The sequence below is a fragment of the Melanotaenia boesemani genome, chromosome 8 (assembly GCF_017639745.1).
Source record: "Melanotaenia boesemani isolate fMelBoe1 chromosome 8, fMelBoe1.pri, whole genome shotgun sequence".
NCBI classification, from domain to species: domain Eukaryota; kingdom Metazoa; phylum Chordata; class Actinopteri; order Atheriniformes; family Melanotaeniidae; genus Melanotaenia; species Melanotaenia boesemani.
This window is the reverse complement of record NC_055689.1, coordinates 14762910-14773713: the sequence shown is the minus strand read 5'-3', so window position 1 is coordinate 14773713 and position 10804 is coordinate 14762910. Positions and strand designations below refer to the sequence as shown.

Here is a 10804-nt window from a genome sequence, read left to right as displayed (position 1 = left end):
AAGCTGGCTCTTTGACATGAAGTTGAAACTCTTTGTTGCTGATGTTATTACCCAAAGAAAATTATTTACTGTCAATGAATCAGCCCAGTGATTAAGATTATTGTGTGTAACTGCTGTGAAAACTGCTTATTTGGTGAATTCTGGCTTGAAAATCAATGCCTCTGACTGGAAAAAATGTAAACTATATAGGTTAGAAAAGCCAGTGAGGGAAGTGTTAGCCAAATAATGGTGCCTGTCTGTCCTACAGTCAGACTGGTTCCACTCAGTCTCAAAACCTTTCAAGTAACACTTCAACAGACTGACAAGAGCATCACAATCTGAAATATTAAAGAAATGGAGTTACCAATCCTCTGGTACTACTATATTTTTTCTTAGATGTAAAATAATTTTGCCATCAGTTTATAGTCAGTAATAAATGTTTGGCACAGTAACTCAAACAGCTCAGTGGCATTAAAGAGACACAGCAGGCATTTTTTTTTTTGCCAATAGGTGTTTGAATTTGTTTAAAAACACTTTCTTTTTTAATGAAGATTTGAAAACAACACATGAGCTACCATATTCACACTTCATTTTCATGCATGTTCTCTGGCTACTTTGATCAGATGCTTCGTACCAATAATATTTAAACCCATCTCTCATACATCAACCAGCAAACCTACACGGGCACCGTCATACTGTAACTCTACATTTTCGCTGAAGGAAGTCTCACCCAGCAATAAATAGCAGTGGAAACCAAAAATCACTAAAAAAAACTTCAGGGAAGTCAGTGTAGCTCAATGAAAGCTTCCATCTCCTCAGATATTAGTCCTCTGTAAGGCAGTCTGTGCTTTTCAATAGCACGTGCTGCCAGGCACTGAAGGGTGATGTAGTTTAGCGGGTAGAGGGCCGTGTGCCCGCTGCTGTGCTCATCCAACAGCTCGTAAGCCGTCTTCCTCTGTGCATTTGTGGCATCAAAGTGAGCCCCGGCCTTCATAAGTAGTGTCATAATCTCTGGACAACCATTTTTAGCAGCGATGTGCAGTGGTGTGTTGTTTTCACAGTCACGTGAATCGATGTCTGCACCACACTCTAACAGCAGGGCAGTCACTGCCTGAGATGGGAAGCGGCCTACAGGGTAGCGGCCCACAGATGTGGTTTCTTTGTCTACAGCCATGTGAAGAGGAGTGAAGCCATTCCGACCTCGAGGGTTTAGCTTTAGCAGCCGGTACACGGTGTACTTCTTTTGGTGCTCCTGTTCGGGGCTGCAATCAAGCTTCTCCAGTAGGAAGATGAGATGGAGGATGATGGAGAGAGCTTTTGTGAACTGAGGGGCTTCTGGAGGGTTATCTCTCTGTGCCACGGCTCTCTCCACCTCCCTCACGCTTTTCCCCAGCACAGTCATTAGATCCTGGAAGGTGACACGGGTCGACAGAGTGCCTTTGGCGCGGTCCTGAAGCACAAAAGAGAAAAGCTCTGCAAAAGACAGGAAACTGGAGGCTGTCATGGGACTGAGAGGATCCAAGTTGCTTTGTTGCATATCTAAAGCGTATTTCCACAGACTGATACAGCGTTCAAAGTTGCCTGAGTCAGCGTAAACAGCTCCCCTGTAGCGGATGTAATAAGAGGTGTCTGGGTGGGATGGCCCCAGGATGCGCTCACGAACCAACAAAGCCTGCATCCTCATTTCATCAGGGTCTGTGATCAAAGCTTCAAGTTCCTCTGCAGTGTTCACCTCCTGTGCACAGCCATAAGCAGGGATGGGGGGACCAGGTGGAGGCTTGGCCAGTGATTCCACTTTGTCACCTGGTTGCCTCAGCTCCATGGCTCTTCTCCAGTACCTCATGGCCCCCAGCAGATCACGCTTTTTGTCAACAAAAGTAGCCCCTAATAGTTCAAGTGCATCAATCCGCTCTTCTCTGGATGTCAAAGGCTGGTGGGCTAGATACTCCACGATGTTGGTGTGACCTGTTACACTTGCAGCCAGGAGTGGGGTCATTCCATATCCATCCCTCTCCATGCGGGCATTGCACTTTAGCAGCATCTTCATGATATCCAGACTACCTGATTCAGCACAGTCGTGAAGAGCGGTGTTTCCTTTTACGCTTTTTCTATTAACATCAGCACCGCGGTCCAGAAGGAACTTGGCTATTTCTTTATGGCCCTTGTAGCAGGAGATCATGAGACAGGTGTGACCGTGGCGGTTTGCGACCTCCATGTCAGCTCTGTGCTCCACCAGGTAGCGGACTATCTCCAGATGGCCGTCAAAGCAGGCGGCTCGGAGCGGAGTTGAGTTAGTTAAAGTTGCGTTGTTCACCGAGGCACCGTGTTTTAGTAGGGTCTTAACCACAGGGAGGTGACCGGCTGCCGAAGCCGCCCACAGCGGCGGAGCCCCCTCGATGGTTTCGCCGTCAAAGTTGACTGAACCCCCGAGTTCCACATTTGCTTTACAATGTTCAAGGAGGTAATCTACAACCTCTAAATGTCCGTATCTAGAGGCTATCAACAGAGCCGTGCCTCCCTGTGTTTTCTCCTCTGCTAATGCCTCCAGCTCCTCGGGAGTTTTGTTGCTCAGCAACTTCTGGAGAAGTTTCAGCTTACCATCTCTGGCCGCGTTGAAAACCACCGTGGTTATATCCATTTTACAGGCTCTGTTCAACAGCGCTGGACACCAGCCCCATAACCTCCCGTTTAAGGAAAAAATGGCACATTTGGTTTTAAATAACAGAGTTAAGGAATTTTAGTTTGGAGTCGGATTTGAGATCACATCTCTCTGCCATTTTGAGGCTGCTGTCAAGATGGCGTTTCTGTTGTTTGACAGATCTATGTTTACGATTTAAACAAAGCATTGTGGGTAATGAAGTTCCACGGGAATGCCATTTGTCCCTTGAACGATAGTATGCTACCGTTAAGTAACTACATTACCCACAAAGCCTGCGAGTTAAATCACCTATCAGCTGATGGGTTCGTTTGTTATGGTTGTTCCTGCTAACAAGGGGTACTGTGGTGGTCAGTCAACAGCTGATGTATGATCCAAATATAATATTCAGATAAAGTAACATGAATCCCAATACATGACATTACTGGTTCACACACACATATACAAATATTATCTTTTGCATTTTGCTGGTTGTCAAGTATGATATTATTATTATTATTATTATTATTATTATTATTATTATTATTGGTGACAGCTTACAGAGACAGGTTTTTAGTGGATGGTTGAGGTTCTTTCTTTGAGTAGTTGAATAACTTAGCAGTTCATTGTATTATCATAAATGAAAACAGTTAGTGAAAAACTTCAAACAGTCCCTACTAGCTATTCATTAAGTCATAAGTTTCAGCTACAGGGTAAGTAAAAATAAAAATAACTTCTCCCACACATGCAGCGAGGCCTTCTGGATTGTAAGCAAATGGCATCGTCTTCTGCTGAGAGCATTAATAGTTGTTTGAGGATGCAGTCACATCACATTAATGGTGACAAAATGGCTACACCATAGTCTGCCTATAGCATTGTTCATACTATATGGTGGTAGTCTATTTTGTTCACTGGATTAACTGTGCTAAAATCTTTCATACAGAATTCAGTATTCCGTATTTTCAATGGCAAATATTGTGCTTATTATTCTGAATAAGAATATTTAAAAGAAAATGTCCAAGATTGCACAACAGCAGTATTTAAAATAAATAAATAAAAATAATACTTTAAACTAAAACCTAAAAGCTGGTCCGAAAAATCTAATCACGGTTCTTCTGGAATGGCCTAGGAAAGCAAATCAGAGCTTTTGGTAAATAGAGGGCATTAATTTGATCATGGGCTACAAAACAGAGTTCATAAGATTTAAAAAAAAAACAACAACAACAAAAAAAAAAAAACAACATTCAGCATAACATGGGTGAGGTTCTGTTATAATGTGGAGCTGCTTTGAAAAAACAAAAAAATCCAGCTTTTTAAAGTGAAATGTATCACACTGCATCAGAAAAATTGGGTGAGGCTGCTGATCATTTTTCTGCAGGCCAACCCCTTGAAGTGCACATACAACTTCACACAAGAATGATTTAAGAAGAAAATGTGGAGCATTTTAAACAGGCCAACATTGAGTCCTGATTGAAGTCTTACTCATCCATGCATTCACCTCCAGTAGACTGGATTACTGTAATGGTCTTTTAACAGGACTTCCTAAAAAGAGCATTAAACATCTGCAGCTTATCCAGAATGCTGCTGCTAGAGTTTTAACCAGGACTAAGAGATCTAAACACATCACACCAGTTTTGAAATCTTTACACTCACTTCCAGTCAGTCACAGAATAGATTCTAAAACTCTTCTGCTTGTTTACAAATCCCAGAATGGTTTAGGCCCAGAATACATCTGTGATATGTTCAGAGAATATAAACCTAGCAGAGCTCTTAGATCCAAAGACTCTGGTCAACTAGTCCAGACCAGAGTCCAGACTAAACATGGAGAAGCAGCATTTAGCTGTTATGCTGCAAACAAATGGAACAAACTGCCAGTGGAGATTAAACTTTCCCCAAATATAGACATTTTTAAATCCAGGTTAAAAACATTTCTTTTCTCATGCGCCTATGCATGAAATCTGCACAGTAACTTTTTTAACTTATCTTGCTTTTAATCATTTTAATGTAATTTATTATTTTATTGTGATTATGTGTTGATGCCTTTTACTATTTCTCAATATCTGTAATGTCTTTGTTTTATGTAAAGCACTTGTCCTGTACATGAAATGTGCTATACAAACAAACTGCCTTGCCTTGCCTTGCCTTACAGTCTGTCACCTCAAAATGTACTTCATACTTAAAGGTGATTGAACACGTGTCTGTAAATAGAGATGGTAAGACATGCTCAAAATGCTTCTACAATGAATACTTATTGGATATCATTCTTTGGATATCATTTATATTAATGTTTTTTGTTTTATTGGTTGTGTTTTTTACTGCCTCTTGGCCAGGACTCCCTTTGAAAAGAGGTTTTTAATCTCAATGGGACTATCCTGGTTAAATAAAGGTTAAATGAAAAAAATTGCCCAATGCTCTAGTATCAAATATTAGTAAATAGTGCCAATAATTGTGACATTTGTTTTGCCTTTATATTTTTTAACTATTAAGTAAGTTTGTGTGTGTGTGTGTGTGTGTGTATGTATGTCAGCAGTGTGCATTTCCTGTGGTACCAGCACTACTCAGAAAAATATCTTAGTTTTGATTCTTGCTGGAAAACAAATAACTCACACATTAACACCACTTTGTGTAAATGAACTGGAAATGTATGTGGCTGAGTTTAACAGCTTAAAGGATATCTCAGTGCTCTGCACAATGGCTGTGGCCAGAATATAAACATCAACATTGAAATGCATGAAGCTGTACATGACCTGACCTGCTAAAATCCCCATCGTCTTTATTTAGGGTGTGTAGCTTGTTGAGATTTTAGCAGGGCAGGATAAGAATATTCTTAGTTTCTGATGTTTAACACTGATGTAAACGCGAGACAGAATCACAAGGATCAAGTTGGATGTTAGTTTTAGTTCTTCTTTTAAAACATGGTATGAAATACACTTGTGCTTAACATCAGGGGCAGATTTATCACCACACCACCAAGCTCTCGAGATTGACTAGCAAAGGATGCAGGATCTGCATCCAAGTCAAATATGGAGATGACATGATCGAAATGAGTTTTTTATAAAAATGAAAATTTTACCTCGTACCCTTAAATAAATATGTCCCATGCGTCACATTTATTCAGAAATGACAGATCTTTTAAAACAGATCTCCATAGAACTGTAGCTCTTTGTTGAGAGTTATAACCAAATCAATTCTTTCTATTTTTCTTTTGTTTTAGTCACCCTGATTGGTTTGTGCCTGCCAACAAATATAACCACATTTAGCCAGCAGTCACTTAAGTACAAAAAATATAGCTGAGGCTGCTTCGCTTCTCCTTTTGTTTGCCAGCTGGAACATTGAAAAACAATTTTTTCCTACAAATATTAAAAATAAATAAATAAAACCCTTTATCTGCATTTAATTTAATTAATTTGAACTAAATCCATATTTCTCAGTCCAGAGGTTACAAACTTCTACTTTTGGGTAATTCGCCTCATAAAGCTCTACCACATCCACAGACATAATTGCTCAATTTTTCTTCACCAGCTTTATCGCTTTGCTCTCAGTTCTGAGGGAAATTAATCTCCTTTAGGCTTACAGATGAATGTATCCCAAATGGGTGCTTGTTGAGACTTATTTCAGTACTTCAGAAGTTAATAGAGTTGGCCGGGCATAAGCCCCCCCCCCTCTCTCTCTCTAGAGATGGCAGTCGGGGCAGATCACCAAATAGTTTCAAAGATACCAATGAACTGATTTAATTCTTTAATTTCATTCATATTTTGAGGCATACTTGTCTGTCATTGTACTATTTGACCAGCAGAGGAGGCATATGTTCCACGTTTGGATAATTTTCTTTAATATTCTCTCCGCTGTCTGCATATACTGTATATTATGCAAACAAACAAACACATCATCATTTACCAACCCAAGCAGCAGTTATTAAGTAAAAATACTTCTTTTCATAGTGGGACTGTGCATCTCATTGAGCCATGATTCTCACTCTTGCCATCATTAATAATTATTACAAACATACTGGAGGATGAGTTGAGTTGGATGCGTAGTTTTAAAATTAAACAGGGAGCTTGAATGCACAGAGAGACAATAATGAGTGCGGAGAACCACTAAATGACACCCGGTTTTTTTTCTCAGTTTTTAATCTCAGAGGACTCAGCCTTCAAATTATTTGCTCAAATGGAAAGCTTGAGGAGCAAATGGGACTTTTTAATCACTTTTATTGCTTTCTTGTGATCCAGAGGAATTATTTGACTACAAGACCAAACCAAATACAACCACAAATAAAAAAAGGACATTAGCATTTTTTTGTCCTGTTTATTCACAAGTTCAGAAGTTTACATTACATCAGTCATAATAAAATACATTCACAGACAGGTAAAATCCATTTCTAAACATAAAATATTTCATTTTTACAAAGGTATTTTAATTTTCTCACAGTTACATGCAACTTATATGGGTTATTATTTAGTTATTATTTATTATTTATTACAAAAATACAGCTTCAAGTTAGACAAGATTTTTTAGAGCCAAACAGTTTATTTGATGCTCAGCCATATCACAATGCTCATCAGAAAGGGTTACAACATCTGGAACTCAACGCTTCAACAGAAATACACAAACAAAGACCACAGCTCCACTGTTCACATTGCTTATATATTAGTAAGCACATATGGTGACTTGCTTTTGATTAAAGTGGACAAACAGGAATAACGGCTTGAGAAAACTTGGAATTCATTAACATGCAAAACACAGGGTGCATGATGCGACTTCCTTGTCATCAGTATGCGTCCTCTTGTCCAGTGTGTCAGGTTTGTGAAGGGGGATTAAAAGGTCGCTGAGAAGAAGGGGGCCCTTTAAGCTGTGGGAGCTACTGGCTTTCACCTGAGTCTTGACAAGGCCTCTCTAGAGGCCTGCAAGCAGCTCACTGAGCAGCACCTCCCTTTCTCCTAGAAGCACATCTCTCTTCAGACTGGTTCCTTTGTTCACAACCTTTATCTTCATGGCCAGACTTTTTACTTGTGCCTGGGGCAGTGCGTCAAAGAAAAAGTCCTCATTGAAAACCGGATTCCTGCTATTCTTGATGATGGTGCTCCTTTGTTTCTGCTGTTTACCGGGATTCAGGTAGAGTGCAACGCAGCAGTTGATGCTTTTGAGGTCCGTCTGCCTGTCATAAAGGGCCTCAGCTATGAGCACACGCACCCTCAGCCGAGCTGCCTCCGGGTCGTAGTGAGTGCTTAGCCTCAGTGTCCCCCCCTTGTGGAGATTGACAGTGTGCTCACGCTGCAGGAGATCTGATGCTGTGCCTTTTGTGCCGCTGGTCTTAATTCCGCGGAAGGCAGGAGAGGGAGGGCAGCGCGTGCGGCGCCGCTGCATGTTGGGGCTGTTGTCTGCTGAGCTGCAATCATCAGTGGAGACAGAACTGTGGCGTGCCAAGGAGCGTTTGGCACGGGACACCTTGAGGCAGAAAGTAAAAGCAGTAGGCAAATATACAGACAGAAGCCTCATGTTGAAGATAACAAAACAAATTCAGTCTCAATTTAAAAATGTGGAAACAGAAGTGCTCACCTTGGCTTGTGTCTCCTGGGTGATAGAGCGAAGAAGGGAGGCTGATCTGGACAGGAGAGGGGAGTTAAATGGGGATGATTCAGCTGAGGAGCAGGTGTCACTCTCTCCTCCACTGAAATAGCGGTAGGGGTTGGGGTCAGCCGGAGCCAACAGAGTCCCCCCTTGGGAGCGCCTCTGGGAGTTTGGAGATGTGAGAGGACTGCTGGGGTCACTGTGGAACAGACTCTCCTTGCGTCTTGTATGAGGAGACTCCACCAGTGTGGAAAAGCCGTAGGAGGTTTGAGCCTTGGGGACATATGGCAGGGACATTGCAGTCTGTGACTGGGGGTCAGCATTGGTGTTGACAACACCCGCCTTGTCCACAGACCCAGCACCTGGCTCATCAGCACTCTCTATCTGGATAATGTGACGGTTGGCTGACTTCTGGAGGTTGCGGGCAAAAAGGCGAGGGCTGGAGGGGTTTTTGTTGCTCCGAGCTCTGGGACTCTTGCTGCAGATTGCGTGGTCGGAGGAGGAGGGTCTTAGAGTGGAGCAGTGCTGAAGTTCTGGGCTGGGAGACTCCTCTGGTGGGCAGCAAATAAGTTTGGGTGGGATGAAAAAATCAGGGATCCTTTCTGGAGTGAGTACATTGGCATAAACAGAGACTGGAATGGCCTCTACTGTCTGTGGGGGCTGGGAATGTGCTCCACTGCTCTCCACGGAGCTGCGGAGCTTCTCCAGTAACCACATGCCCACTCAGACGCCTCAACTCACAGTTTCTCTGTCAACAGAAAAGTGATATACAAAGAGAAAGCACCACATCCACAAGACAAGACAGACAAAAACAATAGAATTACACCTTACTGTTGCGGTTAAACTGTTTCTCTCTCTCTCTCTCTCTCTCTCTCTCTCTCTCTCTCTCTCTCGCTCTCTCTCTTTATTCCCTGTAAAAGAAGAAGAAGAAGAAGAAGAAGAAAAAACTTGCCTGTTGCATCTCAGTGGAAAAGCATCCTCTTGAACTGTGGAGTTAATAAAATCAGTGGAGTAAACACTAAAACAAGCACCCACGTTTCTCTCACAAATCTTTCAAAGTATAAGCATCTGCGAAGAGCACCGTAATTAAAAAGGAGAACATTGCAAACACAATAAGATTAAATTAAATCTTACCAAGAGCACTCATTTAACCAGTTCACACAAGCACCATTAAGATTTGTATCTCAGACAAATTCGGCGTTATATACCGAGCCAAACCCACTACTCTTTGCATGAATAATTCAATTTAAGTAATTTTTATTCTAATTACACCACTTAAATATTTAGCATAATCGAACAAATATAAATGTTAATAACTTTTTTCTTAATTTCCAAATAAAGCCACAAGTGTCTTAGTTATACTTTTCTTTTGCAATAAAAAAAACCCACCTGTTGGCTGTTAAACTCTTCCTTAAAAAAAAAAAAAAAACTGAAAAAAGAAAAAAAAAGAGGAGGAGATGCGCTCGCAGCAGTCTCTCCAAACTCTCCAGGCGTAAAATGTGTTTTCCCGACAGTTGAAGTGTGATTCTCAACACTCGCCAGCGGGAAGGGGGTTGGCACTCTCGCTTTATATACCAAGGGGTCCCTGACTTCTGAGCCAATGAGAAGGTTGTGAAACCTTCCCTAGATATTTACCATAAAACAGTTCCCTGCGCAAGCACGCGCGACGTGGGGTGTGGGGGGGATTTATTAGCTGCTATCTCATCTCATTTTAGAGAGAGAGTAAGAGAGAGAGAAAATCACTTTGATTGCATTTGGCGTTCAGGTGACAGCCATTCTCTTACGCATTGTCAAAGAGTGCAGAGCAGATCTGACAAGTTACAAAGATGCAAACATGCAGACGCCTTAATTGGATTTCCTGGTGGTAAACTGGTTATAATGTAGAGAGACAATATGCTGCGCTTTTACTCACCATCTGCACTCATTATCAGTAACAATTCCTCAGAAGCTTCTGTCTTGATGCACAAAAGAATTTTCACATTAAATGAAAGCAGGAGCATTTTTTTCATGAGCACAAATTACGTGGTGATGGCTGCATGTGGGTATCTGTTTCAACTGTATCTCACATTTTTCTACACAGCATTGCTCTCAGCTTCATCTTCACTCACTGTAATTTATTGCAACTGAGAAAAAGGGATTTCATATTAAACCACTTTTGAAGTCCCCACAACTGCTTCCTGACAATGTTTGGATTTTTTTTACTGTAAAATCCCACTTTGACTACTATAAAGCTTCCCATCATGCTGCTAAATGGAACATGGTGCCAGAGTGTGTCCCAGAAGCCTTAGATCCACACAACATGCTGTTCTCTATGAAAAACTCTGACAAAGACCTGGAGCAAAGATCCTTTCTGTAGTTTGGTTGTAAACTCTGAAACAGTCTCCCTGCTGATCTGAAAACTGCACATCAAATGAGGTCTTTAAGTCACCACACACAAGAGAGAGGATTTTTTTTTCTAATATGGCAGGTAGAGCTGAAACAACTTGTTGCTTAAATCATCAACTGACCAAAATAAACATAAGGATGCTCTCTTTTGTTTACATATGGATTACTTCGATCATTTCTAAAGTATAAATCTTAATCATTATAGCAGCTCTTAACTCTGAGGATTTTTCTCTTACA

General features: G+C 41.3%; 2 protein-coding genes across 4 annotated transcripts; both read right to left on the bottom strand.

Annotated features, from left to right (window-relative positions):
- Nucleotides 1–432: 432 nt before the first annotated feature.
- On the bottom strand, nt 433–2789 carry fem1a (fem-1 homolog a). The gene has a single exon (XM_041993150.1). It carries the CDS (start codon nt 2615–2617, stop codon nt 764–766), a length of 1854 nt encoding a protein of 617 aa, XP_041849084.1. The 5' UTR covers nt 2618–2789; the 3' UTR covers nt 433–763.
- Nucleotides 2790–6911: 4122 nt separating this feature from the next.
- On the bottom strand, nt 6912–9824 carry LOC121643859 (C2 calcium-dependent domain-containing protein 4C-like). Of its 3 annotated transcripts, XM_041991439.1 has the most exons (4): nt 9572–9824; nt 9135–9168; nt 8171–8930; nt 6912–8059 (listed from the first exon to the last, which is right to left on the bottom strand). In XM_041991439.1, the coding sequence occupies exons 3-4, from the start codon at nt 8897–8899 to the stop codon at nt 7508–7510; spliced, it is 1281 nt and encodes a 426-aa protein (XP_041847373.1). In that variant the 5' UTR covers nt 8900–8930; nt 9135–9168; nt 9572–9824; the 3' UTR covers nt 6912–7507. The 3 variants fall into 3 exon arrangements, with proteins under 3 accessions (XP_041847373.1, XP_041847374.1, XP_041847372.1); XM_041991440.1 differs by lacking the exon at nt 9135–9168; XM_041991438.1 differs by lacking the exons at nt 9135–9168; nt 9572–9824 and having other exon boundaries at nt 8171–9088.
- Nucleotides 9825–10804: the final 980 nt, after the last annotated feature.